Genomic DNA, 20,196 nt, shown 5'->3' on the forward strand with positions numbered 1-20,196 from the left:
AAGTGGTAACTGCTAATGTTTATTTCAAAATTGCAGATATATCCCTCTTGGTATCCTGTATAAATTACAATTATTCAACAATGTGAATGTATTGTATTCAGAAGTAATACAAATTTCTAATGCCATGAACAAGATTAATCATCTGGAAGAGTGACTTCCAGTAAATGAACTACTGAAGGGAGAAAGAAAATTTACTCCTAATTGCCTACTTCTTTGTACCAGTGGTTGTCAACCCTAGCTATATATTAAAATCACTTGGGGTACTTTAAATAAACATAAAAATCTTTGACTCAAACCTCAAGGATTCTAATTTAAGTAGCCTGGATGAGATCTGGCTGTCGGTACTTTGGTTGATTGTTTTAAATCCTAATAGTTGATGCTTGCTTGAAATTGGCATTGAAACTACTAGTTTACTATATTATAGCCATCAGAATAACCATACCTTAAAACAATTTTTATCAAAATGCCTCCCTACACTTGACAAAAGGGAAGAAAAAAAATACAACTAAATTCTGGGCACATGAAGAAATTTAAATTATCTGAAGTCTCTATAGAGCTTTATACCCAGCTTTGTGGTAAATCCAAAAGCCACGGACTCATCTGTCTTCCCCCCAAATACAGACAATTAAACCTGGCTTTCTTAGCTTCAGGCCTATTAGCACCTGTTTATTCAGAATACAGAATCCACTTCAACTTCCCATCATCTCTAGAGCTACTGAATCTCATATTGCTGGGCTGGGCTGGCTTTAACCCAGATTTCTGAGTGGTTTGGGACAGTCAGGAAAAAGAGAGATATTCCCAAGAGTGGACCATATTTAAATGAAATATAAACCTCCCTGAGTTATCATAGTTCGGTCATAACTAGAAAACATTATTTCAGGGAAAATAAATGAAATTAGATAGGGAACTGGAAATTGGACAAAGTCGGTGGAAAAGAGGCTGTGGTACTCTCCCATCTATAGGAAACTGATACTTCTTTAAACAGCTCAAAGCTTCACTGAGTCTCACAGGAAAGATCACACTTAGGCCTTGCTCCTTCCATTTTGCCACAGTGAAAGAAACAATAGAGTGGGATGTGCTCATATTTCAACACACTAAACCTTCTCCACTCTTACTCTACATCACAGAATTCGCTGAAAAAATATTTTGTTTTAGTATCTTTCAAAGACACTTAGAAGACATTCAGACTTAATTGGTTTGACAAGGTGATAAGACTGTCAGTTCCAGGCAGTTTAAAAGAAAATTATACATAGGTCAATGGAACAGAATAGAGAGCCCAGAAATAAATCCATGCATATATGTTCAATTAATCTATGACAAAGAAGCCAAGAATATACAATGGAGAAAAGACAGTCTCTTCAATAAATGGTGCTGGGAAAACTGGACAGCTACATGCAAAAGAATGAAACTGGACTTATACTCTATAAAAAAAATTAACTCAAGTGGATTACAGACCTGAACATAAGAGCTGAAACCATAAAACTTAGAAGAAAACATAAGCTCTTAGAAATGATTTTTTTGGATTTGACACCAAAGTAAAGGCAACAAGAGGAAAACTAAACAACTGGGAATACATCAAACTAAACCACTTCTACACAGCAAAGGAAACCATTAACAAAAGGAAAATACAACCTATGGAATGGGAGAAAATATTTACAAATTTGATAAGAGGTTAATATCCAAAATATATAAAGAACTCATACAACTCAATAGCAAAAAACAATTTGATTTAAAAATGGGCAGATGTTCTGAATAAATATTTTTCCAAAGAAGACATACAGATGGCCAACAGGTACATGAAAAGGTGCTCCACATCATTAATCATCAGGGAAATGCAAATCAAAACCACAATGAAGTATCGCTTTGCATCTGTTAGAATGACTCTTATCAAAATACAAGAAATAATGAGTGTTGGGGAGGATGTGGAGAAAAGGGAACCCTTGTGCACTGTTGGTGGGAATGTAAACTGGAACAGCCACTGTGGAAAACAGTATGGAGGTTCCTCAGAAAATTAAAAATAGGACTACCATGTGATCCGGCAATTCCACTTCTGGGTATTTTTCTGAAAGAAACAAAAACTCTAACTCAAAAAGATATATGTGCCCCCATGCTCACTGCAGCATTATTTACAAAAGCTAAGACATGGGAACAACCTAAGGGTCCATCAACATGTGAATGGATAAAGAAGATGTTATACACACAATGGAATATTACTCAGTTATAAAAAAGGACATCTTGTCATTTGCAACAACATGGAGGGACCCTGATGGCATTATGCTAAATGAACTAAGTCAGCTAGAGAGAAACAAATACCTTATTACCTCACGTATAGAGAACCATAAAAAAAGAAAAGCACTCATAGATACATAGAACAGACTGACAGTTGCCAGAGGCAGAGGGTAGGGAGTGGGCAAAATGGGTGAAGGGGGTCAAAAGGTATAAACTTCCAGTTATAAAATAAATAAGCATGGTAACTATAGTTAATAATACCTTACTGCATATTTGAAAGTTGTTAGGAGAGTACATCTTAAAAGTTCTCATCACAAGAAAAAAATTTGTACCTGTATATGGTGATGAATGTTAACAAGACTTACTGTGAACACTTTGCAACATACACAAATATTGAATCATTGTGCTGTACACCTGAAACTAATATGTTAACTATACCTCAATATAAATGAATGAATGCATGAATGAACGAATGAATAGTTAATGAGTATTTGAGGTAATACTCTAAGTCCCAAATATTTAGTGGGGAAATAGTTTATTTGAACTACTGATACATCACTGGAATTTACATGTCTCACAAGCAGAAAATCTCAGTATTAGATTTCTGGCATGACTGCTAACTAAATGCAGTATGCTCTGTACCAGAGGTAAAAAGAGCTTGTGTAAGTATGTAAGAAGAACTTCAGATACTACATTGGAAGGCTGTACATTTCATTATAGAAAACAGAGATGCTTTAAAAGTTTTTAAAGTACAGTTAATTGAAGGAAATTAACAGAATGGCTGCTCTTATCTCAATAGCCTAAACAATCCAAAAACTAGCTTTCAGAAGATCAGGTGAGGGCCACCTGGGTAGCTCAGTCGGTTTAAGCGGCTGCCCGCAGCTCAGGTCATGATCCCAGGAATCGAGCCCCAAGTCGGGCTCCCTGCTCAGTGGGGAGTCAGCTTCTCCCTCTGTCCCCACCCTGCTCTCTTGCTCTCTCTCTTTCAAATAAATAAATAAAATCTTAAAAAAAAAAAGATCAGGGGAGCCATACTTAACGGCTGCACATTCGATTCTTTTATTTTTTCTTTTAGAGAGAGGGAGAGAAGGGGGAAGAGAGAATCCTAAGCAGGCCCCACACTCAGCACAGAGCCCGGCAGGGGACTTGATCTCATGACCCTAAGACCATGACTGGAGCCAAAATTAAGAGTTGGGACACTTAACCGACTGAGCCAACCAGGCGCCCCTGCACATTCAGTTCTTAATCTAATCCTTGCTTGTCTTCTTTTGTTCATCATTCTCCAGTTTAGGGACACTAGAACCTCCCCCAACAAACACAAATAAAGCTTACCTTTAAATTCTCACAGTATAAGCTAAAATTATTAGAAGTACTAATATTGAAGACACATCTATCCCAAACTTGGGATAAGGTAAAATGAGGACTGAGAGATTCTTGGATATCATACAAGAGTATTTTTTAATAAGCCAGTCTGAAGCTTGGGGAATGTCACAGCAGAAGGGTACAAATGTTTTATGGCCCTGAGAGGCTAGAAGTTAACCTGCAGGAAATAATAAGCTGTTATGATTTATAGCTCATTAGGAAAGTTACCCTCAAGGAGACAGGGTTTTACTGACCTTCAGAAAGTTAACTAATCTTATATTTAATTTGGCAATTGTATTTTGCACTCCTTTTTCAACTGACTATGCAAGTTGTTAGAACTAGCTCTTTGTCATCCTGCTAGTTTGTTCATTACTAACTTAAATAAAACCTTGGCCTATGCTAACAACTTTAAGTTAAACTGTGCTTTTACAAAAACAAGAATAAACACCAGTATTTAATAACTGCATTTTAAGATTGCCAGTAATCCTCTATTCTAGGGGGTCACAAAATCAAATGCCTCAGGTCCCTAGGAAGGTAAAATTTGTAAAGTTGAATACAGAATGACAGATTAGCAGCTACATTTTAGCCATTTTAGTACCTGCCTAGCCACAGTGTTTTCTAAACTACTTGTGGGGGGTGCAGGGAAGAAGGAGTTTACCCACAATTCCAATAGGAGGGTTATGAATCAGTGTTTCATGTTAGTTTTACCCTTCCTAAGGCTGTTTAAGAAAGCCTCAAGTATAACTAGAAGCCATAAAGATCAACCGGCCCTCAGAGCACACTTAAAAAGTCAGAATCACAGAATCAGAAATGTAGTGGTAGGAGCAATCCTCCCCCATGTTAGGACTCCAACATGTCTTTCTGCATTTGGATATAGATAGTATAAGTTACTAGAGATAGTTATCACTGCCTCCTCTACTCCCACGTAGCTCTTTGTTCAAAGTATATCTAATTTGCAATTGTTTGTTTACATTCATTCTACTTTCTGGTTTGACTTATACCTCTGAGGCTCAGATCCAAGCATATATCCCCGAACATAAAGCCTGAGGCAGGAATATTTTCAGCAGATACTCAGTATGGTTGCTGCACTCAAGTTTCATTTTCTTTATGACCAAGTCTTTTAATAACTTAAATGACTAACATCATAGGAAGAGATAACATGATAGAAGAAACCAACTGAATCAACCTGAATCTGCAACACAGAAGCCAGTTCCAGACCCAGAAGTAGAGGTTGGCTGGGCGGTGATAAGGAAGAAAATAAGAACAGATGCTTCCATGGTACTCCCCAGTAACCCTTGTGTCTCTGTCAAACTTCAGGAAGAGTAAAATAGAACCAGGGAGAGGAGTATGGTCTAATTACGACTTATAGTGAGTGGTAGAGCCACAAGGAAGACATCATCACGGCAGTTTCCAGGTAAGAACAGAGAGAACCATTACTGTCTCAATGAAGGATGTCAGAGTTAAGCCTCAAAGATGCCAGAAATTTGAGGCTCAAGTCTAACATTCACCTCCTTCCAAACAAATGCCAAGAACACACCCGATGCTGACATTTCAGAACACCAACTGCAGCCTTAGAGTCGAAGATGGTTACAGCTTAGAAAGGAACTTAAGGCAACAGTCTTCCAACGTTAAGTACGAGTCTAAAACAAGTCCAAATCACCAGGAGAAACTACAGAAATGATCATATGAGATCCAGAAAGCTGCCTCTTTAGGAAACAGCCCAGCTGATTCTGACAAAAATAGCCTAAGGCCCACAATTAGAAATATGCTGTTATAAGAGACTGCCTATTCAATCTCTTCACTTTACAAATGGGAAAGATGAGACCAAGAAAAGCTAGTATTTCCAGCCTTGTTGGTTTTCTAGTTAGGCAAATATTATGAAGACAGTGTCAACACACCTGACTTACAACCAGAAATTCAGGAGCTTTGATTTGGTATCTGATTCTCTGGTATACAGTCTTGGCACATGAAGAACTGTATCTGGGATGGGCACCTCCACTGCAATCTGGGGCTAAAAGACCTTGGTAAGGAATTGGTGTACCTTCTTAGAAGGCAGTAGGAAAAAGGTACAAATATTTTTCCTCTTAGTATAAACTTGATATTAAGTAGATACCTTTTATAATATTTAGCTCCAGGATTTGTTTTAAATCCATGAGTACAAACTAGAGGGAAAGAACAGGTTGCTTAAGATGCTTATTAAATACATTCGCTTGAATGCACATACCCGGTACCAGGACTTTCAAGGCGACTGTTCATTACCTGGGTCACGGAGCTGGAGCTGTCCCTCACTCTCTGAGAAGGGGGGAGTCCTGGGCTTGTGTCTCCTTTCTCTCTGCTCACCTTGCCCACGGCCCCCCCCATATACAGCTTCCTTGCAATGAAGCCCTGCTTTCTGTGAAGACTTGGGTGAAAGTCGGTCTTGGTGTCTGGACTGTTTTTCCGAATTCCGAGGTCGATGGACACTGTTAGCCTCCCCATCATCAAATCCAGTACTCAGAAACACCTCACCACTGATCCTGGGAAGCGGAGGTCTCCGAAGTCTCTCATGATCAGACCGTTTCCTTTCATGCTGCTCAGTGTCAATTTGGGAATTGGCCCTCACTCTGCCCAAGCTATAGGATGAGAGAAATCTCCCTGATGAACAATGATCTTCTAGTTCTTCCAAGTTCTCCACTGGATGTTTGGGTTTCTTGTTCCTTTGCTTCACAGTGTTTCCATCACTTTGGAGTCTACATGACCTCGAGACTCCAGAACCCAATTCCCTTGCCCTCCTTGACGGTGGCGGGTCTGAGTGGAAGTGCAGGGATGTGAAAAATAGAAATGCAGGTTAACTTAATGAGAGCATGAACTCACTATACAGGAAAGACGGAGCCCAAGTTTAATGTATTTTAAAATGGAGAAGACTACTTTTTCAACGTAACAAACTGAAAAGAGGGGACAGGCATTTATTGGAATGGTCCATGGATACATGAAGGATTCTGGGTACCCAGTCAAAAACGTAAAAGACTAAAATAAAATTATGTGAAATAAATCTGAAAGAGGAGTTTGATTATGATTAGGGACTTAATACAGTACTTTTAATATTTGCCAATAACAAAAACCACAGCCATTAAATGTTAAATTCTACTTATAACACCAATTTGGAACTACTTTGGGGAGAAAATAGGGGTTGAGGGAGTCTTAAAAACAGAGAACAACTAAGCCTGGTGATAACTAAGCTTTCCAGGAAGAGACTTTCAAATATTCTTACTGGAAATAACAATAAATCTCTATCAGAATGTTGCTAATTTCCATTTAGTTTGGAGAAATGACCCAGATTTTAGTATTTCCCTACTCTCTCCCGCCATGCAGTTCAATGTGGAAAAGGATGGAATAGAGAATTTTGAGTAAATGACCCTGTTGTCTTTAGATAACTCTGCTCCCAAACTTTCTTAACTTTGGCAGAGGAAAAAATTAAAAAGGGATGCCATAACAGAATACAGGAAAAGGAGTCACTTCCACCCCTACATTCATTTCAAAAAATGATACTGTATTCTTTGTATAAAAATAGTGTGTGCTAACTATACAAGTCCCTAAATGTAACACAAAACAGCACATAGAGGGGTGCTTTTGTTAGGTCTCATTGAGGCAGGAGCATACTATGAAAACAAAGGAAAGACATTACTATGCACTTTGCAAGGCATATTTATTTTAACATTTTCTAAGTACATTCTGTAATAAAAAGACATCCTAATTCCACAGAAAACTGCTAAATTAGCTAAGATACATTCCCTGTTGAAATTACCCACTTGCTGAACTGCATTTGAAACAGCGACCCCAGTTTGATGGGATACAGAGGAAATAATGAGCTATACATTTTCTTAATTTTTAGGGGTTTTGTTTCTTTTTTTTTAAGTTCGTTATTGCTAATCGAATAAAGGAACAGAGGAAGAGGAGATACGTGCTAAATGTATCATTGATGCCATAAGGGTTCTCAAAAACTTCAAATCGTTTCCTCTCGAGCTTTCCAGAAGAAAAGGAAATTTGCTTCAAAGATGAAGTCTAAACTAAAATCTGTCTTCTAGGGGCGCCTGGGTGGCTCAGATGGTTAAGCGTCTGCCTTCGGCTCAGGTCATGATCCCAGGGTCCTGGGATCGAGCCCCACATGGGGCTCCTGGCTCAGCGAGGAGCCTGCTTCTCCCTCTCCCTCTGCCTCTCTCCCTGCTCATGCTTTCTCTCTCTGTATCTCTGTGTCTCAAATGAATAAAATCTTTAAAAAATAAATAAAATAAAATCTGTCTTCTAAAAAGTTTACAAAATCATCTGTAGAATTTATTACATTTATTTTTTACATAAAAGTGAACCAGAACAATTATTCTCTATGATAGAGAAGTAGCTATTATTTTACCAAACTATTATTTTAAGTGTATCTTGACAATTGAGAAAGAATCAACTGGCTACTGCTGTGAATTATTAATATAATATTGACCTGCTACTTAAACGATGCCCACATTCGGGGAACGATGGTTTAGTGTTAATACCGGTGTTCCACGGAGAGCTGCGTGAAAAAAGTCAGCCTTCCTGCCCCAAAACAAGGGCGGCTTTATTTCTTGACATGGATATGTGAGGCTATGATTGTTTTGTTGTTGCTTTTAATTCTTCCTAAAAAGTTAATTGATATTAGTACTTCTACTTTAGGTAAGTGTGCTCCAAGAATGAGAACAGAGCTGTCACTACATTTTCACAGAGTTGACAGGAAAAAATATATGCGTCTAGTTCACTTGTGGTTATCTTTAAACCTGGGAAAGAAAAAAGACTGGGGTCGGGGAATCTGTTTGAATCCTTTGAAACCCTATCCAGTTAAGGACTGAGACTTGTATGTTCCTTGGACCAAGTTACTTGGCAAATATAACTAACTTACTTATAGCCAATGCATATATATTTATATGCACACATACATATATATACACATTTTATCTGTGTGCTTCCATGTTTGTCTTTCAAAATAAGATGATTTTTGTGTAGATATGCAAGATATTGTTATATACACATAATACTGATATATGCATAAACAACAGTACTTTAAAGCTTAAGTCCTCACCAAAATTACATTATTTGATCTTCTCAACATCCACGTGAAGGATGTATTTTTTAAAATCTCCATTTTATAGATGAGAAAAAGGCTTAGTGTGATTACAGTAGATAACTTCCCAACACCACAATTGTTCTAAGGAAGGGATGGAACTTGAACTAAGGTCTTATGACTCCAAAGACCATGATTTAAAAAAAAATTACTAATACGCCTATGATACAGGTATGGCTTTGAAAGAAAAACATGGATTCACAACTGAACAAGACATACCTTTTCAGCTGATATAAATCTGACATATGTTTTAGATAATTTCAGATTTGCAGAAAATCTATAAATGATCATTTTTAAGATTTAAGCTTGAGTAAAATAAAAGCGAAAAAGAAAACCACTTCTATAATGATCTACTTTAATTATTATGTAATTAAAGCAAAAATCATAGCATACATAAAGATAGAGAAGCACAATTAAATAATATCCCTATGTGTTGGGAAAAGACCACTGCAAAGGACACAAGGATTATACTTTGTGCATATGAACTGAATTATAATGTGGTTTCTATGGAACTTAACTTGGTCTGACTCAAAGGCAAATGAAAGAGGATCACACATGTTCAGCAATCTATAAACTCTCAACAACAACACAACTGAAGAGGAATTCTAATATTTATATGCATATGATCAGGAAGTCACAACTTCACAATTTTTTTTTTTTACTTTAAGGTGTCCCTGAAAAACCACTGAATTCTTAACATGGTCTCCTGCCCTAGAGGATGATAGCACTCTGGTTAAAACCACCAGATTTGAGCCCCGATTGAAATTAGTCAAAGGTTTTAACAGAGGAAGGCCAAAATTAATACTTCAGTATACTTAATTACTTGCCATCCTAATGTTTTTATAGACTTAATAGTTTTAAACAGTTGCTTTTATTTGCAGTGAACATGATTCCAGAGCAGAAATAAAAATAAAAACAAATGAAAACCACCAGTGCACATTTCTAAGCTTTTAATTAAAGCTCAAGAATAAACTCTTTACCTTCTGGTCTCTAGCACAGAAATATATGGCAACATTTTTTTTTTCTTTTTAAATGATGTAATACATGATTTCATTAGAAAAACCAGCATAATGAAAATGGCTTTCAAAAAAGAGCTGAGCATTTTACATATGGAAGAAGAGCACAAACAATCAATAGAGAACCAACCTGCTCATTAAGTGCAATAGAGCCGAGCTCTACTGATAACAATAAATTTAGAGCGTGACTGGGCAAGATTGCACTCAACTATAATAATCCTAACATCTACATGTGCATCCCTTTCATTCTACTCATCAAAGACAAATACCTACTTCCTTTTTCCAATGAAATTATAGAGAAGTAATTGATAATTGGCTCACAAAGGCCTTGGGGATCACTGACCTTAATATCTTTACCCTCTAGAAGATGCTTTAGGTTTTACTTACTTGTTATCCTAAGTCTGGTCTCCAAGCTGAACTACAATAAATACTGGTAATAGGTAAGAAATGTCTTTCCTTTGATAGATCTTGAAAAAAGATGGAACAATACTTGCAAATACTCATTTCCCAACACACTTTTAAGATAAAGAATCACTGGCACCACGACAATGCCATCACCACCACCACACTGCAAAAGCAGATACTAGAGAAGAGAAATTCGGAAGGGACTTCTCTCCCTCAGGAATTTTTCTGTATGGCAATCAAATAGCAAGGAAGCATCAAGGACAAATAATGAACACAGTATATTTGAATTTAATTTTGTCATCAGCACACATACTCATCGGCCTATGTTTGAAATACAAGAGGCATGGAAAGAAGCTTTGTTACCCAACTGATGTATGATGTATCATCTTCATTATTCGTGGCACTCTGCTGCTTCGGACATTCTGCCCAGACTCCTTGAGAAAGATCAAGCCCAGAGACTCATCCCCATTTTCTACACCCCAGTTTATGTGCTTAGAATGTAGTACAGCATTCCAAGTGGCTACAGCACAACAGAATGCATGTCAAATCTCACAAAACCACAGTTGTTTTAAGAGCCATAAAAATAGCTCTGGTCATTCAACTAAGGAACAGATGAATTCATTAGATTCAGAGAGTATTTGGCCACAAATCCACATGGGCCCCGAGGTCACTTTACAGACAAATTTAAAGGGACATCTTATGGTTGAGTCTAAGGACAGAGTAAATCATAATGTAGCCATTGTTACCTCCATTTTCATAATAGTAACTATCTCCATAAGCACTGGATCCAGAAGACTCTGGAAAGTGTTTCTTTCGTTTTTTCTCTTCCTGTAACTCCTTTTCTTGCAAAAGGCGAGCTATGTCCTGCAAGTACAGAGAGAAGGCTAATCAATATTACCAGAAAATGAACAAACCTTTTACAATGGAACAGATTCCATTCAGTAGCCCTACAAGTCAGTGGTTTGATATTCCACTGCCAAGCTTTTGTGGGCTCTGTCCATAGCTTTCCAGACTTTCTGGCATTAAGCTCATGCTATTCAAATGCCATACATAACTGCTCAACAGGAGTGGCACATGATCCAGATGAACAAGAAAGGCTTTTTTTTTTTTTTAATTTAAATTTAAATTTAATTCAGTCCGGAGACCTACAAACCTAGTATTCCTAACGCTGGTTATACAATAGAATTTCTAAAATACTTATTTGTGGGCCCTTTTTCCAAGCTGATGATTCAGTAAGTCTGGATGGAAGAGTGCAGTAATCTATGAAACTTTACAAATTGTGTGTATAATTTAATTTTAAAACTTTATAAAAGAATTCTTCAGCTGATCCTTGATTTAGCTTTGCATTAGAGTACCACTGTCTTAACTGAAAAAGAGAAAACAGTATTCTGTCTCCCCCTTGCTTCATCTCCAGGCAAGTTTTTAGCAGTTACTGAGTGATGAATAACATTCTGATCCTGCCCCCCAAAAGATTACCATCATTGTATGAAAACAAAGGTATGTGCAAATAACTATAATACCATTAAATCATAAATGCCTCAGTAAGAGGGTAAAAATGTCAATGTGAGTATAAAAGAGGTAAGTCTTATTTCTGCTTAATAGTGCAAGTCTTTGCATTTGCGTTAGGTTTTGAACTGAATTCCAATAGGCAAAGTAAGGAGGGAGAACCACCTCAGAAAAAATATGAATGTTTTAATGGGCAACAACCAACAGTCCATTAGAACACAGGAGTTGGGGTGTTACAGAGAAAAGTGAGGCTAGAAAAACAGTCTGAGACTGGATCACATGCACTCCTTACACATAATCTCAACAAGTCTGGAGTCCACAGTGTAAGGGATCAAGGGTTACTAAAGGTTTGAGCTAAACAGTGGCAGTGTTCTGACTCTGAAGCTTATTTCTATGAAAGAACCACAAAGCAGCACATAAACTTTGTTCCATGTACACTTTTATGGAAAGACGGTCCCTAGGTGTCACCAGATTCTTAAAGACCAAACAAATATGCAACAGCACTCCCTGGTGAAAAATAAAAATCATAGGTAGTTTGAGGTGCTTACTTTATATTTACAATAAGGAATACAAGAAGTACTTAGATGTTGATATAAATTTTGAAGCAAGAATTCATTACTACTCTCCCTTTTGCAATTTTCCAAATAAGTCAAAATGAAGAATATACTAAGGCTGGAAGGCAAACTTCAAAAAAAATTCATCTGAATGAATCAATTACTTTCATGTCAGTGTAGAAACATGATGGGTGCCGCAGCTAGGTAAATCTAAATTCAAACTTACGAATATACTATTGATATAATGTCTTTAACTGATTTCTATGCTGGAAGCTTCTCATAAATTTTTGTGAAAGATATACATACCTTTCTACCAATCAACTACTCAATCATCTCTATATATATGGACATGTATATACACACACATACATGCATATCTATAGATATACGTACATATCTATATCTACATATTATACACACACACACATCTATTTATACACATACATTACCAATCAATCTTAAAGTCAAACGTCTTGATTCCCTAATGCATCATTTTAATAAACCTATTACCAGGTATAGCCCCTGTGCCAGGTTCATATTTGATGTCTTATAAAGTAATACATCAGTCAGTTCAAGAGACAGATAACTTGTTCTCCCAAAGCTAGTATTATTATAGAAGAGTTTCTCAAATCCCTATACTTCTTATTGCAAAATAGGAAGAAAATGCAAAATTTCCCTGAGTTGTCATCATGTTTACTAAGAACCTAACAGTACAAATGGTTTGCTTTATAGGAAACAAGAAATTTCCCTTGCCGTAATGGAGTAAAAATATAAAGGAAAATTACTAGGTCCAACTGCCAGCAGAAATTATTAAATTAAACTATGCTTTAGAGACCTTATACTTGCTTTTCTGCTACTGAATTTTGTCCTAATGAATACATAGTAATAAGCCGTGTTCTCTGTGTGAAAAACCAGGAAAGAAACAAGGATGATGCTGCTTCTTGACCGTGCATTAACTAGTCAAAGAAAGTGCTTTTCATCAAGGAAAATAACAGTTATGCACCTTAGCACCCAAACCTCTTGCTCTTTTAAGCTCTCAGCTCTTTTTTGGGTGAGAGGATAGGCTGCCAAGGCCTATGAGGGAAAGGATCAGGGCCTCACTGAGAAGGGACTGCTGTGTTAAGAGCTGAGGCGTGGCCCAAGTGCATGCCCCTCCCCCCTCTGCAGCATTACTATGCACTGCCTTCAGGGAGGTGATGTCAGGAGAAAGAACGTCCCCTGAAACAAACTGAAGATGGCAATTAGTCACGATGCTACGTGCAGCTTAGTCACCCACGACATAAACAACCTCCCTGGTCCTCCTCAGCTTCCTTCCTGTTAAAGGTTAGTCTAGAACAGCATTTCCAAAGCTTTGTTCCTGAGAACCCCAGTCTCTAAAGGTTCTCCAAAAAACACAAGGCACTCAGTGGAAAGCATGTATTACATCCAACTCTTTAAAATGCATATTAGCCTACTTTAAAACTTTGGTAAAAGAAACCTGTTATCTTCCTATAACCTAAAAATACTCAAATTTATTTTGAGAAAGAAGCTTTTTACATAAAAAGTATAAACCTTATAGAATTACTGTTTCACAAAACATAACTTGAGAAAACAAACCTAAAAGAACTCATAAGCCCTTCTGAAGTCATTTTCAATTATTTTTTAATTAATCATATTAATCAGGTAGGCTTACTTTGGGCTCATGTGTAAAAAAACAAAAAACAAAAAACACAAAAAAACTCTGTAATTAGAAGACTTTCTGGTAAATAGATTTATTGGAATGAAAATTCACCATTGTATCCAAATCTTGAAAATGTGAAACTGTGAGCATTAAGACAGAACACAGTTAAGGATCTCTAGATGCTAGAAAAAAAGTCATTTTAATAAAAACATAGTTTTACTGATTGCCTTCAATAGGCCAAACATTCTCCTACAGACCTATAGAGAAACAGGATATATGGCCAATATTTGCAAAGTTCTTACCTATTAAGTTTTAGAAGCAAAATGATTAGTGTAATTTAAGACAAGCAAAGGTGAGTGCTCTAAGAGAGGCATTATCACAAACAAGGTGCAGCAGAGCCCAGAGGAGCCTAAAACATCTTTCCCAAGTAGATGGCAAATTAGGAAACCATTGGGGCTCAATGGATTGAGTGTCCAACTCTTGATTTCGGCTCAGGTCATGATCTTGGGGTCCTGGGACTGAGCCCCGCACCAGGTTCCACACTCAGTGGGAAGTCGGCTTGGGGTTCTCTCTCTCCCTCCCTTCTGCCCCTCCCCCCTGCTCATTCTCTCGCTCTCTCTCAAATAAATAAAATTTTAAAAAATTACTAAACTATTATATTGGATTCCTTAGGCTATTTTTTGGTTTATATAATTTTATATCAGGGTTACTTTTCCCTGAAAGTTTCCACTTCTATTCCTCAATGGTAGTGGGTTTCAAAATGAGGAAATCTTTGGCATAAAAACAATCAAGGAAATCTAAAAATGTGATTGTCAAGTGACTATTGGAAAGAAAAAAAAAAATAGAGGGGAGGGGGGTTGGGGGATGGGTTAGCCTGGTGATGGGTATTGAGGAGGGCACGTTCTGCATGGAGCACTGGGTGTTATGAACAAACAATGAATCATGGAACACTGCACCAAAAACTAATGATGTAATATATGGTGATTAACATAACAATAAAAAATTAAAAAAAAAAAAGAAAGCCACTCCATTAGATTGCTACATTTCTTCATCAACTAGCAATTAACATCTAATTCAGTAGGAAACTCGTAACAGGTATAATCTTCAGAGGGTTTAAGAACAGAAAACAACATAGCAATTCTATGGATGTAAAAACATCCTTATGACCAAGATAAGAAGAGAGAAGAATTTTCTCAACCAAAAACCTTCTACTCATTCCCCATTTCTGGCCATATATGTATAATCTTATTTTTAAAGTGCCAAAACAAAGGGCATCTTTTTTTTTAGTAGCTAAAATGTACTGTTATTTGAGCTATGCTCTAAATATTACCAACTTACATAAATATTCTTTTAGAACATGAAATTCTAATCACTTTAAGAATGTTATGAAAAAGTACCATGGTTCACACTAGATTAATTTTTAATGTAAACTGATTACTAAGTCTATCCCTGAACAGTTCATATTATAAGTGGCTTCAAACTGTTGGACTAGTGCCACAGATTTTTCATAGCATGGTCATGCTAATGTTTACTTAAGCAAAAAAAAAAAAAAAAAAAAAAAAAATTTTGCCCTAAAATAGTTGCACATTCACATATATTTGGATCTAGGTTCAAAAGACACATATGTGTATCTATAGATATTCACACACACATACAGAAACACACACAACATATGCTTAAGAGTTTTATTTAAAAATAACTTCATCAACTAAACACACATTCCTTAGCTTTATGAAACAATGACAAATGCTAATGCTATAAACCCAAGAGAATAATCCCAATGGGATTAGTCCACTTTTCTTAGTTACAAACTCATACAGTCCAGTATTCTCAAAGGCTATAACCCTGCTTCAACAGGGGCCTAGAGAGCAATGCAACTACTATAGTCACACTACATAAAAAAGTTTAAAAAAAAAAAAGAAAAAAAGGAAGAAAGAGGGAAAGGAAGGAGGGAGGGAGGAAAGGAGGAAGGATGGGAGAAAAAAGAAAAAAGAGAAGGGGGAAAGTAGGGGAGAAGCAGGAGAGGGGAGGCTACAATCTGGTAAGAATATTGAAGACCTTTCTTTCTTTCTTCCCTTCCTTTCTTTCCTTTTTTAAAAAAAAAAAAAAAAAAAAAAACTTTTTACATCTGTCTCCCTGCATGGAAATGCTACTTTCATCTATGCTCTGTTAAAAAGCACAATAAAATTATAGCATGACAAAGCCAGAAATGGTAATTCACCCACACAGAGTTGTATAACTTCTCATGTACAATGTTGTTCAAGAAAAACACTCTGCCCCAAGAGAAAAGAGGCCTTGGATTCTACATCTGGTTGTTTGGGGGGTTATAAACTACTGAAGAGAGCTGACCCCAAAAATCTCTGAAAAGGACATGTGGGTGATCAGAGAGGCATTTTCCATAGCCCTGCTGTTCAATAAGAACTTACTAGCTAAGCAGACTCCAGAAGGAAATAGAAGAGCATAGACAGAGAAAAAAATTAAAAAAGAATTACGACAGTTCATGAGTAACAGGCAATGTTTTTTAAGAGTTGGCCAGAAAAACTTCCACTATTATCTCATCTCAGTCTCAGTCTCCTCTGCGAGGCACAGGGACTAAAATAAACAAATAGGCATCATACATCCTTCAATGAGAAGCTTTACTACTCAAATTTTGTTCATTTAATATTAATAACATACCAGTCAGCTGAGAGTCCTATCTTTTGATAAGAGAATATCTCGGCATGGTAGGCATCTTCTAATCTAAGGCATCAGCTGGAAAATCAAAGAGTCTGAATGGAGTTTTTAAGGCTAGTCTCACAAAATCTCCCCCAACCGGATTTCTCCTTTAATCTCTCCACTGCACTGGGGAATGGGGCCATCAGAGCCGGTCAAACAGTACTGGAAGGCAGGCTAGCTGGGAGGCCGGCGACGGCAAGGAAATGCTTGAGGATTGCTCAGATCACACCAGACTGGAATACACTTAAGCCTGTTTATTTTCCCCCTTTCTAATTTAGCACACATCTCTTTCTATAAGAGAAATCAGAGCTGTTATAAAAGGCCGAATGGTGTGGAAACGACTGGCAAGAAAGTAAAAAGGGAAGAGAAATTATTAACCTAGTATGTCCCAGAGGCCTTACATACATGATCTCACTTACACCTCACAACAGCCCTCCAGGATATGTACAATTATCATGGCTTTTCCAATTTGGAACCTGAGGTTCTACATGGTTAAGTGAGATTCTGAAAGTCACAGCTAAAAGTTAAGGAGCTAAGATTCAAATCCAGAACGTTCTAACTCCAAAGTTTACATGTTTTCTGTTGTGTCATACATAGGACATCTGTGTCAGAAGCGGTCAGTCAGGGGACCTGAACTGTACAGACATTTCTCTGGCATCTTATTATAGCTGGGGACTAGTCACTGATTCTTCAAGTCTTAATTTCTTAATTTGAAAAAGAGTTAATCACTAAACTGCTTACTTTATCTGGTATTACCAGGAGACTATTTATTGTGATTGCTGTTTAGATTCGACATGCCTAAATAAAGTGTTTTGGTTTCTCTTTCTTTCCTATTTTTCCTGAATGGGGGGAAAAAAAAATCACAGGACACCAGTAGCATTTATAAGAAGCCAACTTCATTACTCTGTTATTTTTAAAATAGAAGCTTTCCTGTTTAGAAAATATAATCACTTCTTTCAGTTCCCAGTTTCATCCCCAAAGCAAAGCCTTACAGAGAGGCAACACATCCTGTAGTAAAAAGAGTTCCTGTGTTGATAACAGGAAGGCTAAAAAGCAATCCCTAATTCTTACTTGCAGTTCTGATGATCACAAAATCATGGTCTGTTTCTTAAAGAAACAGCTAAATACACACATACCAGGTGTCTCATGCTCACCTGGCATAGAACAAGGAGTCTTACAGGAACAAGGATGGCTCTGTGGGAGCAGCAATATATCCAGGCTAGTTTACGGATGGCCCTCATCCCACCTATTTAATAGGGTGACCACGTGTGCTGGTACCCAGGACAGGCCCAGTTTATGTAACTATTAATACTACCCCCTTTAACCCAGAAAAGTATTTGAGTACACATACAATAAATCATATGGCCATTCTATTATTAAAATTATAAATCATTTTCTTCCTAAATATAACCTTAATCTGTGGCCAAGAACAGCAAGGCAGACACAGAATTAATACAAACTGAAAAAGAACTGTTTGTAAGAAATGCTAAAAGTCCAACACAAAGGCAAGTAATATTTAACTGCAAATTCAAGTCCTCTTACCAACAAAACGCTGTTGCTACTTTTAGTCATTTTCAGCTTTAAAAACAATACAATTTAAAAATATCTACAGAATCAAACAGATGAGTTAGTTCTTTGAGGCAGCACTCATAGGAGAGTGAAGCCACAAACAACGAAGAGTGGGAGCAATGGTGGCTCCTGGCTTCTCACAGTGACACCCCCTGACTCTTGTTCAGCCTACACTCACGTCTGCTCTCTCTTAAGACTGTAGGAATAACCCACAGACATACAGCCTGTATTGGGTTGAATAGTGTCCCCTAAGAATTCATTTTTACCAAGAACCTCAGAATAGGACCTTATTCAGAAATAGGGTCTTCACAGATGTAATTAGTTAAGAGAAAGTCATACTAGACTAGGGCCAGTCCTCAATCCAATGACTGGTTCCCTTATAAGAAAAGAAGAGGAAGCAAAGATACAAGAAGAAGGCCATGTGACAATAGAGGCAGAGGCTGAAGGGATGCTGTGACACGTCAAGGAATGCCAATGACTGTCAGGAGCCACCAGAAGGCAGGAAGAGGCAAAGAAGCATCTTTCCCAGAAGGTAGCAGGGTCCCACCAAAACCTTGATTTTGGATTTCTGGCCTCCAGAACTGTGAGAGAATATATTCCTGCTGTCTTAAGCCATCAAGTTTCTGGTGATTTGTTAAAAGCAGTCCTAGGAAACTAATTCACACCTTATGTTGAATTACCGTCATTTTTTAAGATTTCACTTAGGTTATCAAGGGGCAATAAAAGGTGGTCCAGGGAAGGCAATACTTGGACTATGCACCCCCAAAGACAAGAGCTCTGCTGCCCATCCGGGAACCCTACCCTGAGCCCGTGAATACTGAAAGCAGCCATTCCTCTGTGCTGGGGTGGAGGGGCCTTATCTAAGTTGTACCTCATCCTTCTTCTCCTGAATGCGTCGTCTCTCTGCCTCAATAGCCAGCTTCTCCTGGATTTCCTGAGCAATTTCACAGTCTTGTTGTTCACTAAAAAATAAAAGTGAAAACAGTATGAATAAAGAAAATAAGGAATGATTTTTCTATAAATATAACACAATTTACTGGATACTCACTATGAGCCCATGCACATTTTTTATCTCACTTAATCCTCACAAGAGTGATGCAAAGAGGTTGATATTATCACATCTTACAGATAAAAAATCTGGGGCCCAGAGTAGTGAAACCATTTCCCTAAGATCACAGAGAAAATACGTGGCAGAACCAGAATCCAATCCCCAGGCACTACAATGGAAAGTCCCATGCTTATTCTACCCTCCTGAATCACCTCACCATACCGGGGCCACTCTACAGACAGCCATGTTTTCTCAAGAATATGCAAAGGAGACATCGACTATGAGATTAATGTCCACAAGTATCAAAATATAGATATGGAGTACACAGAAAAAAATTGGGAGAGAGCTTACTATATGTCACTGTGGTCACTTAGAGGTGCCGGTATGACTTTAAAATGATTTCCATAAATTTTTAAATTAGATGTATTTTTCAGTTTCACTAATACTTAAATTCCTCCCCAACTTCAGTTCCCAACAGACACCTCTCTGGCTGATGCCAGTTTTCTTAATACTCAGGGCCCTAAGAAAATCAAATGTAATACTGTGGCCAGCACAGTTTGTTTTGTTTGGGCATTCATGCATTCAACAAAGATTTAAATAACACCTGCACTATGCTCAACACTGAGGATACAAACATGAGGAAATCCTCACTCTGCACTCAGAGGCTCACAATACTTTTTGGTGGAAGAAACAAGAGAATGATTTTGGTGGAAGAAACAGATCCTTAAAACAGCACCTCTAAAACAGCAGTTCAAACACAAAATAGGACTTGGATTTCTCAGAGGTAGCTACAAGTGTGCATGTCTTTTGGCTTCAGGTTTCAAGAAATGTCAACAGACAGTCCAAAACTCCCAAATGCGATAGTTCTGGAGACCAACCTTTACACAAAATTGTTAGCTAGGAATGAAGAGCAGAAACATGCATAGAGTTTACTATTTAAAAAGATGATAGAATAAAATTACATTTGTGACTTATGGATGCAGTCTGTTTCCTAAACAAATATATCCTCT

At 37.4% G+C, this 20,196-nt stretch overlaps 1 protein-coding gene across 1 annotated transcript in view; it reads right to left on the minus strand.

Moving 5' to 3' along the window:
• The window catches only part of CCDC50 (coiled-coil domain containing 50), a 70,810-nt gene that overhangs the window by 15,107 nt on the left and 35,507 nt on the right, over window positions 1–20,196 (minus strand). The window contains exons 4-6 of the mRNA XM_088025047.1: window positions 19,010–19,100; window positions 10,881–10,998; window positions 5,851–6,378 (exon numbers count right to left, since the gene is read on the minus strand). Of these exons, the coding sequence (XP_087881173.1) occupies window positions 5,851–6,378; window positions 10,881–10,998; window positions 19,010–19,100 (737 nt within the window). The remainder of the gene's footprint in view (window positions 1–5,850; window positions 6,379–10,880; window positions 10,999–19,009; window positions 19,101–20,196) is intronic.

Source organism: Eumetopias jubatus, unplaced genomic scaffold (genome assembly GCF_037043125.1).
Source record: "Eumetopias jubatus isolate StellerSeaLion01/CBP00866 unplaced genomic scaffold, mEumJub1_p1.0 scaffold_1, whole genome shotgun sequence".
Lineage (NCBI taxonomy): Eukaryota > Metazoa > Chordata > Mammalia > Carnivora > Otariidae > Eumetopias > Eumetopias jubatus.